This window comes from Oncorhynchus clarkii, chromosome 32 (genome assembly GCF_045791955.1).
Source record: "Oncorhynchus clarkii lewisi isolate Uvic-CL-2024 chromosome 32, UVic_Ocla_1.0, whole genome shotgun sequence".
Classification (NCBI taxonomy): Eukaryota; Metazoa; Chordata; class Actinopteri; order Salmoniformes; family Salmonidae; genus Oncorhynchus; species Oncorhynchus clarkii.
In genome coordinates, this window is record NC_092178.1 from 38,860,846 (window position 1) to 38,873,883 (window position 13,038).

At 45.6% G+C, this 13,038-nt stretch overlaps 1 protein-coding gene across 1 annotated transcript; it reads right to left on the minus strand.

Annotated features, from left to right (window-relative positions):
- Positions 1-4,099: 4,099 nt before the first annotated feature.
- LOC139391964 (SH2 domain-containing adapter protein E-like) lies at positions 4,100-9,240 on the minus strand. The gene is given in 6 exon segments (XM_071139570.1): positions 4,100-4,394; positions 6,470-6,620; positions 8,517-8,595; positions 8,628-8,696; positions 8,698-8,810; positions 9,087-9,240. Coding segments are annotated over 6 exon segments (861 nt in total).
- Positions 9,241-13,038: the final 3,798 nt, after the last annotated feature.

A 13,038-nucleotide genomic window follows, 5' to 3' on the forward strand; every position in this document is an offset into this window, starting at 1 on the left:
TGGGCAGTCTATGTTTGTTTTTCTATATTGGTTTTTGTGTTCGGCCTAGTATGGTTCTTAATCAGAGGTGTCGTTAGTTGCACGTTATTTTGTTTTGTTCCAGTGTTCTGTTGTTTTTATTAAACATTATGGACACTTACAACGCTGCGTTTTGGTCCTCCGATCCTTCTCGCTACTCCTCTTCAGAAGAGGAGGACGAGATCCGTTACAGAAACACCCACCACAAAAGGACCAAGCTGAGCTGGAGGCAGCGAAAGCCGAGAGGCGGTGGTATGAGGAGGCAGCACGGCGGCGCGGCTGGAAGCCCGAGAGGCAGCCCCAAAAATGTATTGGGGGGAGGCACACGGGGAGTGTGGCGAAGGCAGGTAGGAGACCTGCGCCAACTTCCCGTGCTTACCGGAGAGAGAGAGGGACCGGGCAGGCACCGTGTTATGCCGTGAGGTGCACGGTGTCACCTGTGCGTGTGCATAGCCCGGTGCGGTACATCCCAGCTCCTCGTATCGGCCGGGCTAGAGTGGGCATCGAGCCAGGTGCCATGAAGCCGGCTCAGCGCATCTGGTCTCCAGTGCGTCTCCTCGGGCCGATGTACATGGCAGCAGCCTTACGCATGGTGTCCACGGTTCGCCAGCACAGCCCAGTGCGGGTTATTCCATCTCGCCGCACTGGCCTGGCTACGGGGAGCATTCATCCAGGAAAGGTTGGGCAGGGTCGGTGCTCGAGACCTCCTGTGCGCCTTCACGGTCCGGTCTATCCGGTGCCACCTCCACATACCAGCCCTCCGGAGGCAGCTTCCCGCACCAGGCTGTCTCTCCGTCTTCTCCCTACAGGTGCTCCCGCCTGTCCAGTGCTGTCAGAGCCTTCCTCTTCTTCAGCGCTACCAGAGTCTCCCGTCTGTCCTGAGCTGCCAGAGTCTTCCGTCTGTCCTGAGCTGCCAGGGTCTCCCGTCTGTCCTGAGCTGCTAGAGTCTCCTGTCTGTCCTGAGCTGCCAGACTATCCCGTCTGTCCTGAGCTGCCAGAGTCTCCCGTCTGTCCTGAGCTGCCAGACTATCCCGTCTGTCCTGAGCTGCCCGAGTCTCCCGGCTGTCCTGAGCTGCCAGAGTCTCCCGTCTGTCCTGAGCTGCCAGAGTCTCCCGTCTGTCCTGAGCTGCCAGAGCCGCCAGTCTGTCCTGAGCTGCCAGAGCCGCCAGGAGCTGCCAGAGCCATCAGTCAGCCAGGAGCTGCCAGAGCCGCCAGTCAGCCAGGAGCTGCCAGAGCCGTCAGTCAGCCAGGACCTGCCAGAGCCGTCAGTCAGCCAGGAACTGCCAGAGCCGTCAGTCAGCATGGAGCTGCCAGAGCCGTCAGTCAGCCAGGAGCTGCCAGAGCCGTCAGTCAGCCAGGAACTGCCAGAGCCGTCAGTCAGCATGGAGCTGCCAGAGCCGTCAGTCAGCATGGAGCTGCCAGAACCGTCAGTCAGCCAGGAGCTGCCAGAGCCGTCAGTCAGCCAGGAGCTGCCAGAGCTGCCTGTCACGCCGGCAATGCCAGAATCGCCCTTCACTCCGGAGCTGCCGGAGTCTCCCGTCCGTCCGGCACGGCCGGAATCTCCCGTCCGTCCGGCGCTGCCGGAATCTCCCGTCCATTCGGGACCCGTGGCGAGGGTCCCCAGTCTGAGGTCGGCGGCGAGGGTCGCCGCTCTTAAGAGGCCACGGAGGCGAATAGAGAGGCGGAGAAGGACTATGGAGGAGTGGGGGCCATGTCCCGCGCCAGAGCCGCCACCGCGGACAGACACCCATCCAGACCCTCCCCTATAGGTTCAGGTTTTGCGGCCGGAGTCCGCACGTTTGGGGGGGGGGGGGGTACTGTCATGTTCTGACCATAGTTCTGTTATTTTATTCTTTGTTTTAGTATGGTCAGGGCGTGAGTTGGGGTGGGCAGTCTATGTTTGTTTTTCTATATTGGTTTTTGTGTTCGGCCTAGTATGGTTCTCAATCAGAGGCAGGTTTCGTTAGTTGTCTCTGATTGAGAATCATACTTAGGTAGCCTGGGTTTTACTTTTGGTTGCTGGGTGTTTGTCTTCCGTGTCAGTGTTTGTCGCCACACGGGACTGTTTCGTTGATGCACGTTATTTTGTTTTGTTCCAGTGTTCTGTTGCTTTTATTAAACATTATGGACACTTACCACGCTGCGTTTTGGTCCTCCGATCCTTCTCGCTACTCCTCCTCAGAAGAGGAGGACGAGATCCGTTACACCTACAACTCTACATCCAATCTCTCCCCAGACCCTTTCCCTTTATACTCGGAACAACACATTTAAATATGGCAATAGAAACTTCTTGAAAACGGACAGATTTAAAGCACTCTGAATTTCCAGCCCACCTGATACTGACAAAGTAATACCATTTTTAACAACATAGACAGCAGCATTAATGAGGCAAGGGTAAACAAAGGCCTACAGAGAGTTGGTGTGGGCAATACAATACAGCATCATCTAAATAGCTCTATTTATTATATTAAGTGGATTATACATTTATACATGTATACATTTTAAAACAAAAGTTTAGTCACTAATAAACGCTGTGTACACTTGGATTGACAGATATGTCTAGTTGCCTGTACTGACCTTGATCATCCCATGTGGCCGCATACATTACTACCACAACATCTCGATCCCATATTTCTTTCCTCACATATTAACTACTTCCAAGGCAGTAAAATCCAAACACACATGACTAAATCCAAAAACGTTCCTTACCCCAGGACACTTCATCGGGTGACTATCAAGGGAAATAAAGAAAAAGGAGCGTTCTGTTTCTGCTTAGATCTGATTGATTTATTAACGGGACAAACTAACAAGCACTCGTTGTGGGGTAGTTCGCCTTTATTTTAGCCTTGCGTAGGAAAAGGTGGGAGGCACCTATATAACCTCACAGGAGAGTGTCTCACTCGCCATGTCAATTAAACATGTCAATCAGAGCTGTCAATCATAGCAACTATACATGGGCTATTTAACCAAGTGTATAATAAGCATTTGAGATTCCTGCAGGTACATTCCACTTGAATAAACTGGCTGGTGGGCGGGATTACATAGTATCAAATCAAACCAAAAATGCATTGGCACTTTTGATTTGGTTGGTCCATTTGTTAGCACCAGGGGGTGCAATGTGACAGGTAAGGTAAAATCAGGCACAGATCAAACATCAGATTATTTTTCACCAAATATCTCACCAATTTGCATGGGAAATTAACATGGGATCTGATGACACATTTTCAGCCATATTCCTTAGCGACGTCATCTATATTTGTTTATCAGTAGTTTACACATAGAAAACTCCATCAGCATTCAACAACGTCTTAACTTGTTGATGCTCAGTCCTACAGTCGCTGACTGTAGGCAAATTGGCCATTGTCAGGGTTTTGTCACAGTTGTCACAGTTCAAATTACAGTAGATAAGACGAGGAAAATTGGGTGAAGGGAGGATATTTCTCCTCTATATAAAAAATAAGGCTAAGAGCAACGACTTAAATGTTTACTGTGAGTGTAGACATGAAGTAGTCTTTGTAAAGTGTTGTATAGTCAGTAACGTTAGTCTTTGTCCTATACAGCAGTTGTGGTTCTCCACAGGGATAGGTCCAGTTGGTGCAGTGAGCCAGCACATCCACCAGAGGGTAAGGGAGTTCCTTTACTGTTTTTCTTATCAAACAGCACAAGCTTGATCCCTTTGCAGCTTGATCAATTTCATGACAAATTATGATGAATGATCTTGTATTCTCTACACTGCTTTGAATTGAGAGTAGAATGTAGTCTGAATTTCTGACTGGCCGGGCTCTGACTAATTTGATAATTCATTTCTGCCCCGTTTGTACAGTCAAAGCATGGGTTGAGTTTCTCCCAAGCTCACATGCAAAACAGTAGCCGGGGCATTTTGAATTAATTGCATATGACAGGTGAGGGAATGATAGTACAGCATGAGCAATTGCTCCTGGACCCAGGTCTCTGAACTTGTCTGTCTTCTGTTTATCCAGGAGAAAATAAGACTGAAAAGAAACTGGTAATGATATGGAGTAAAATAATATGAAAGAGGGAGGGGCAAAAGAGTGAATGGATAATAGATGAAGAGATACGTTTAGAGTTTTTGTAGACCGGCATTTCGTTGGACATGTTCGTTAAGGATGATATCAGGCAGATACAGAAACATGGGGTTGTCGGGGTACACCGGAGTATGGTAGGGGGTGGAGTCAGTGAGGGCATTCAAGGGGTGTAGCAGGGTCATGTGCTCGGCCTCATTGAAAGGCAGCCGCTGAGTGAGGTAGAGGTGCACCCCCTCTGGAATGCTGGGTAACACACAGCTGCTCTGGTCCAGCGTGTAGCCATTCTCCTTAGTCTGGGCTATGATGATGTGAACACAGCCCTGGTTTGTCCTGAGACAGAAGGATCTTAAAAAGGTAGAGCGGTAAAAAATTATTAATAAAAAAAAACTACATTTTTCATATATGCCGAATACAACATGTTCAGACCTTACCGTGAAATGTTTACTTTACAAGCCCTTAACCAACAGTGCAGTTCAAGAAAGACAATAACGAGGCTATATACAGGGGGTACCGGTACTGAGTCAATGTGCAGGGGTACAGGTTAGTAGAGGTAATTTATTAATGTAGGTAGGGGTGAAGTGACTAGGCATAGATAATAAACAGCGAGTAGCAGCAGTGTACAAAACCAATGGAGGTGGGGGTAGAAGCTGACTTGGGGGTAGAAGCTGTTGAGGAGCCTTCTGGTCCTAGACTTGGCGCTCCGGTACTGCTTACCATGCGGCAGCAGAGAAAATAGTCTATGACTTGAGTGACTGGAGTATCTTACAATTTTGGGGATTTCCTCTGACATCGCCTAGTATATAGCTCCTGGATGGAAGGAAGCTTGGCCCCAGTGATGTACTGGGCCGTACGCATTATCCTTTGTAGCACCTTATGGTCAGATACCGAGCAGTTCCCATACCAGGTGGTGATGCAACCGCCGGTCAGGATGCTCTCGATGGTGCAGCTGTAGAACTTTCTGGGAGGATCTGGGGACCCATGCCAAATATTTTCAGTCTCCTGAGGGGGAAAAGGTGTTTTTGTGCCCTCTTGATGACTGTCTTGGTATGTTTGGATCATGATAGTTCCTTGGTGATGTGGACACCAAGGAACTTGAAACTCTCGACCTGCTCCACTACAGCCCCGTAAATGGGGGCCTGTTCGGCCTCCCTTTTCCTGTAGTCCACGATCAGCTCATTTGTCTTGCTCACATTGTGGGAGAGGTTGTTCTCTGACCTCCTCCCTATAGGCTGTCTCATTGTTGTCGGTGATCAGGCCCACTGTTGTGTCATCAGCAAACATAATGATGGAGTTGGAGTTGTGTTTGGCCACGCAGCCGTGGGTAAACAGGGAGTACAGGAGGGGACTAAGTACACACCCCTGAGGGGCCCCAGTGTTGAGGATCAGCATGGCAGACGTGTTGTTGCCTACCCTTACCACCTGGGGACAGCCTGTCAGGAAGTCCAGGATCCAGTTGCAGAGGGAGGTGTTTAGTCCCAGGGTCCTTAGCTTAGTAAGGAGCTTTGTGGGCTCTATGGTGTTGAACGCTGAGCTGTAGTCAATGAACAGCATTCTCACATAGATGTTATTTTTGTCCAGGTGAGAAAGAGCAGTGTGGAGTTCGATTGAGATTGCATCATCTGTGGATCTGTTGGGGCGGTATGCGAATTGGAGTGGGTCTAGGGTATCCGGGAGGATGCTGTTGATGTGAGCCATGACCAGCCTTTCAAAGCACTTCATGGCTGCCGAGTGCTACGGGGCGGTAATCATTTAGGCAGGTTACCTTTGCTTCCTTGGGCACAGGGATAATGGCGGTCTACTTGAAACATGTAGGAATTACAAACTCGGTCAGGGAGATGTTGAACATGTCAGTGCAGACACTGCCATTTGGTCCGCGCATGCTTTGAGTACACGTCCTGATAATCCGCCTGGCCCCGCGGCTTTGTGAATGTTGACCTGTTTAAAGGTCTTGCTCACATCGGCTACCGAGACCGTTATGACACCGTTATGCAGAATAGCTGGTGCTCTCATGCATGCTTCAGTGTTGCTTACCTCGAAGCGAGCATAAAAGGCATTTAGCTCGTCTGGTCACTGGGCAGCTCGCATCTGGGTTTCCCTTTGTAGTCTGTAATAGTTTTCAAGCGCTGCCACATCCGACGAGGGTCAGAGCCGGTATAGTAGGATTCAATCTTCATCCTGTATTTGCTTGTTTGGTGGTTCATCTGAAGGCATAGCGGAATTATAAGCATAAGAAAGTGTCCTTTTACACTAAGGTTACGTATTATGAATTGTGTCGAATAGCAAGCCAAATTAGCATAAAGAGGTCCTATGCAAGGCAATGTACTTTTCTTTTTCTTTTTTTCACATTATGTATGGTATCAGCTCTAAAGAGAATGAACAGGTGTACTAGTGATGAGTATACTCACCTGAGAGCAATGGAGTGTTTGCTGGTTCCTGATACACTGTTCCTCACCAGGAAACTGGTCTCTTTGCAGGACTGGAGCTGAGACTCTGCCTCCTGACGTGTTACACAGCCATGGTACCAGTTAGAGCAACCGAGGGACAGAGGCAAGGGGTCTGAAATTAGAGTACTGGAGGAGAGTCTCATGAGCACATGAAGCTAACAAAGTACAAAGGCCTTACAAAATAGTAGATGAAGTGGTTCACTAATATCAACAGAATATCTGAAAAACAAATGGTAAGTTTGCAAGGAATTGGGGAGAGTGGGGTAAGTTGAGCCAAAGGGTTGGTTGAGCTCAATGACTGTATATATGAATGGACAAAGCCATCAATCACGTGACACCATTCATTCCAACAGCAAATTAATTTGGTTAACATGGAGTCTCATGGAGACATAACATGCAGCAGTTTAAGCTACTCCAAGAAGTAACGTTACAGGCTAGCTCAGTGCTGCCCCTTCTCATTGAGTGACTCAAGTTGAAGGCCAACCGGGGAACTGCAGGCTGCCATGAGCAACTAAATTATCCTTATTAAAACTTCTTCTGTGTGCATTTTTTTAAATAGTCGGTTTAATGACATATCTGGTTTATTAGAAGCAATTATTGGTACCATGACAGTCTTCAAAAAATTTTTTAGAAGATTGACCACGAAGATTGCAATTTTTCCATTCACGATGTTTGTGGAATCCTGTTTTCTGGCAGCAATGCCTGCAGTACCTCGGCATTGCTCAACTTGTTGTACCACCAGTTGTTTCTAGGAAAACATACACAAAATGTATCATGTGACCAAATATTTAGGAAGAGGTCATAATTTCATGTAGTCTGTGAAGGAAGAAGCGACATGGAAAAAATTGTTAAGTAAGTCATCCCCAAAAATATTTTCACAAAGTAGAAAGAATTGTCTTATAAGTTTGATGATGCTTGTATCTAAACCAAAGTATATCATTTTAAGATTGTTTTATACATCACTTGGGGTCTCTATAAGCTACAATATCAAGTTTTAAACCTATCATTAAAGTGCATCATTGTAGCTGTGTGTGCTAATATAGTCAAAATGCCTTGGGGTAAGTTTAGCCAATGGCCACCATACCCCATACAAATGATGATTACATTATGTTATGTTTATGCATAATACGTATAGCATTTTTGCAATGTGTCATGCATATGAACTGAAAATTGTTATCTCCCATTGAGGTTCATGAGAGAGGAGTCAAGGAAGTGAGAAAGGGATGAAGTCCATTTGAGCAGTAATAAGGGATTACATTTTTTTTACTGAATGACACTGAAGAGATATATTGACAAAGAAGAAAATTGGCATGTACCTGTGCGAAAGAGTAGCTATGATAGAGTAGCAGAGGCACAGAAGGTCTTATCTGATGACATGGAGTCTGAGCTTGCTAAAGATATCAAGAATCTCGCAGACCAGTTTCCTTAGTAGCCTCAAATGCAGAGAATTTGCCTACGAATTGGCACATCGAATCCCTGTCTCAGACAAGTGGTCAAGAAATGGAAGGGTAAGTGATATTGAACAGAGAGATTATGTCTGAGGCATACATTAAAGTTATACAATATACCGCAACCCCATTCCAATAATTAAACTTTAATATTGCAGCACTATCACTCACTGTCACAGGACGCCATCACCCACTTATCCCAAGGCAGCTTAATTTACCTTGCCCCTATGCTCAACTTACCCCGGGGCAAGTTGTGCCAAGAAACCACTTTTTTTGGACAAGCTATGTTTTCAAAACTGTTATGTTTACATTAATTCTGATTATTTCCAGGGATACACAACATCTTGAAATACAGTACCAGTCAAAAGTTTGGACACATCTACTAATTCAAGGGTTTTTCTTTATTTTTACTATTTTCTACATTGTAGAATAATAGTGAAAACATAAAAACTATGAAATAACACATATGGAATCATACAGTAACCAAAAAACAAATCAAAATATTTTTTGTATTTGAGATTCTTCAGTAGCCAGCCTTTGTCTTGATGACAGCTTTGCACACTCTTGGCACACCTCAGGGCTGATGTTGGGCATGTAGGAGAGGGAGGGCGAGAGGGTGGGAGAGGATTTCAGGATCTTCTTGTTCAGTAGGTCATGTCACTTGTCTAGACTATAGTACCAGGCAATGCCTTGACAATCTGTTCCTTCTTCCACTCCCAGGGCAGCTTGTACTCACCAGGGGGCCCGGGGGTCTAACTCTGGCCTGGTGACCGGCGTCTTCATGCTCCCTTCGTCGCCCTCATAGGACACATTGTAGATCTTCAGCAGGTCCTTGGAACCCCTCCGTCTGATCTCTGTGAAAAAAAAGCAGTCACTCCTGTTAAGGCTTCTGCCTGCTTCGATGGTGCCTTGCCAAACTCCCTTAAAAGACCTTCACTTGGCCTCCCGGGTGGCACAGTGGTCTAAGGCTCTGCATTGTGCCGCCAGAGATTCTGGGTTCGAGCCCAGGCTCTGTCAGCCGGCTGCGACCGGGAGGCCCATGGGGCGGTGCACAATTGGCCCAGCGTCGTCCGGGTTAGGGAGGGTTTGGCTGGCAGGGATATCCTTGTCTCATCGCGCACTAGTGACACCTGTGGCGGGCTGGGTGCAGTGCACGCTGACGCCAGGTGTACGCCAGGTGTACGGTGTTTCCTCTGACACATTGGTGCGGCTGGCTTCTGGGTTGGATGTGCATTGTGTCAAGAAGCAGTGCGGCTTGGTTGGGTTGTGTTTCGGAGGACGCATGGCTCTCGACCTTTGGCTCTCCAGAGTTTGTACGGGAGTTGCAGTGATGAGACAAGACTGTAACTACTAGCAATTGGATACCACAAAGGGGTAAAATAAAAGACCTTCACTTAAAAACATTGAAAAAGCAGCATTAGTACTGTTTGTCCATCTTCAGACATTGTAGCCAGTATATACTTAGTCAGAAGGTAGCCTAGTGGTTAGAGCATTGGGCCAGTAACCTGAAAGGTTGCTAGATCGAATCCCCGTAAAAATCTGTCATTCTGCCCCTGAACAAGGCAGTTCCGAGGCTGTCATTGTAAATAAGAATTTGTTCTTAACTGACCTAGTTTGTTCTTAACTGACCTAGTTAAATAAAAGTTCAGAATAAAAAAAATAAGATTTTGTTTACCAATGAAGGGGTCATTGGTAACTTCTGCTCCGAACTTCGGGTTGACTTGAGAAAAAATGTTTTGTGCACGAACAACCGAAAAAAAAACCTTGCCTGAGACCAAAACTAACAAAAACGTTGTCATAATATATGCATAAACTGTTCCCAGCTGTTTCAGATAGGAAGCATGTGGGAATACACCAGAATGATAGATGGCAGAATGCCTCTGACCAGAATATTGGCCACCATTTTCTGGTAATTGTCAGACGATTCTACATGTTGAATCAGTCCAAAGAGACACCCTTCACCGGCACCCAGCAGATGGTGGATGTAACACACTGCAGCGATAGGATGGCCACCTGCTGCTTTTAGTCATTCATCATCGCGGTGTGTCTGACCCACCATTTCAGGCAACAGTTATAGCTACCATTCCCAGACAACTGATCCTAGGCCTGCATAGTCCTCAAGAATGGTCACCTGAAGTAAAGGAGCATAGCAAAATGAATAGGCATGATGATTACTACAAGATTCTGGGCTGGTTTCCCGGACACAGATTAAGCCTAGTCCTAGATTTAAAAACGATTTCAATGGAGATTCTCGATTGAGCGTGCTTTTAAGTTCAAGACTAGTCTTAATCTGTGCCCACAAAGTAGAAGTATGATTCACTAGCGGGAAAGAAAGAAGTGAGATGGCATGGGGTTTTTGGTGACCATACCCAATATATTACCTAATTTTCCTTGCTTCCAAAGAGATGTTGTTTAAAATATATAATCAGTGATACAAAGAGAGTATGGGTGATGTTTTTATTTAAACTATAAATCTGTTAACATGTCTGTATGCCCACCATCTCTGCCATCTCTCCTAAGCTAGTAAAACTGACTATCCTACCGATCCTCGACTTCGGCGATGTCATCTACAAAATAGCTTCCAATACTCTACTCAGCAAATTGGATGTAGTCTATCACAGTGCCATCCATTTTGTTACCAAAGCGCCTTATACCACCCACCACTGCGACCTGTATGCTCTAGTCGGCTGGCCCTCGCTACATATTCGTCGCCAGACCCACTGGCTCCAGGTCATCTATAAGTCTATTCTAGGTAAAGCTCTGCCTTATCTCAGCTCACTGGTCATGATAACAACACCCACCCGTAGCACGCACTCCAGCAGGTATATCTCACTGGTCATCCCCAAAGCCAACACCTACTTTGGCCGCCTTACCTTTCAGTTCTCTGCTGCCAGTGACTGGAACGAATTGCAAAAATCGCTGAAGCTGGAGACTCACATTTCCCTCACTAACTTTAAACATCAGCTATCTGAGCAGCTAACCGATCGCTGCAGCTGTACATAGTCCATCTGTAAATTGCCCACCCAATCTACCTACATCATCCCCCAAATAGTTTTTATTTACTTTGCTGCTTTTTAGCACACCAGTAGCACTACTTACACACCATCATCTGCTCATCTATCACTCCAGTGTTAATCTGCTAAATTGTTATTACTTTGCTACTATGGCCTACTTATTGCCTTACCTCCTCATGCTATTTGCACACACTGTATATAGACTTTCTTTTTAAAAATTGTGTTATTGACTGTACGCTTGTTTATTCCATGTGTAACTCTGTTGTTGTTTCTGTCGCACTGCTTTGCTTTATCTTGGCCAGGTCGCAGTTGTAAATGAGAACTTGTTCTCAACCAGCCTACCTGGTTAAATAAAGGTGAAATAAAAATAAAAAAATAAAATAAATGAGCTCAACTCTGGTGGTATAAAAGCCCAGTTAAGTTCTGCACTGCGAGGGTCAGACCTGTTGGCAAATCTTCATCTATGGGCGCATCTGTAGTTTTAAGGATAAAAATGAATATGCAGATGTTTTAACCTGCTCACTCAAACTGAATTATACTTTACTTTAGGAGCATTATTACAATGCAGCAGATGGGAGTGGATATCTAGCATGGAGATTGAAATTTGTTATAAGGGAAGCATCAGAGGGACGACAGAAGACCATGCGTAAGTCACTGACGTGTAAGTGATTTTCATTGTAGTTAATCTCATTCATGACACATGACCAGAGAATAATTGTATGTAAACATCTGTATAAGCAAGTGTTTCTTAGTCTCTTACTCTTTTAGTATTTCTTAGTATTACTTTTGTTTCTGAGTCAAATAAATCCTACTTTTCATCTGGTGACATAACTGCATGCATGGCCATCCTTGCAGTTTCCGAGCCTTGTTTTTTATATCTTATGACACAATATTGTATACTTGTATAGAGCAGACAAACCCAGTAACTGTAAAAGTTTCACCATGTTACAGGTGGTCCAAAAGCTGATAGAGACCCCTTCAGAGAGGAAAACTGTCCAACAACAGAAAGCCTGTGTTGAGGCCATTACACTGATGAAGCATACAGCTGATGAAGCAATTGTAAAAGAGAATATGAAGCAGGCGTTCGCCTATCGCCAAAAGATGGTTCATGACCCAGTGAAGTCCTCTGAAATATTCACAGCGTTTCCAAGACTCCAAGACATAGCAGGAATGGTATGTGGCTCTTCGACTGCCTTGCCTTGAAACTGTCAGGATAATTGTTTTATTTTCTACAACAGTCTGATTAGGACTGTGATATATTACATGACGATAGTGCCACACCATAATGTTTACCGTTGGGTCTTGACTTATTCCACCTTGTCTGCAGATTGAGCAAGATTTTAGTCTGATGTTTGGTGATGCAACCTCTGCAAAGCTCCTGGAGAAGTGGCCTACTCTCTACAAGCAGAAAGTCATTGACCAAAACCGTGGCCTCACACAGACAGGCAACCTGCAAGACCTGGTTCAAAATGCTGAATCCGCAACAGAAGTGGAAAATGGTATGCTGGAATAAAAGTATTATACTAATGGAAGGGAGCATTGTTTTTGAACGCAAAATGGAATGATGTAACTTTCAGTGAAAATTTCTACTTTCAGGATGGGACAGTGACATGTCCTCCATTTTGGTCCTTGTCCACCTTCTCCCACCGTCACCTCATGGCCACCAGAGACCAGGAAAAATCTCAGCCAGACACGCCAGTGATCACATTGTGAAGTTTATCAAGGTGAGGTTACAGTTGACTGTTCTGTCCCCATTCCTAATCCTAATAACTGCTTTTAATAATATGGACAAATCATGGTAAGATCATGTGTAGCTGTAATTTACATTTTCACAAACTGTTTGCAAACAGTGATTTATTTTAATAGCACACTAATGAATTTATTGTGTCACAGACTGGGACCAGCATCCAGGGGCATCTGGAGAGCGTCATGGAAAGCCTTCAACCCGATCTGCTTGCTGTGGGGACCCAGAGGAGTGGGATTCACAAGTACTTCATTGTGATTGACAAACATACAATACCTTGTAAGTCACCAGACTCTCTTACCTGTTTTGATAATTTTGTCTTTG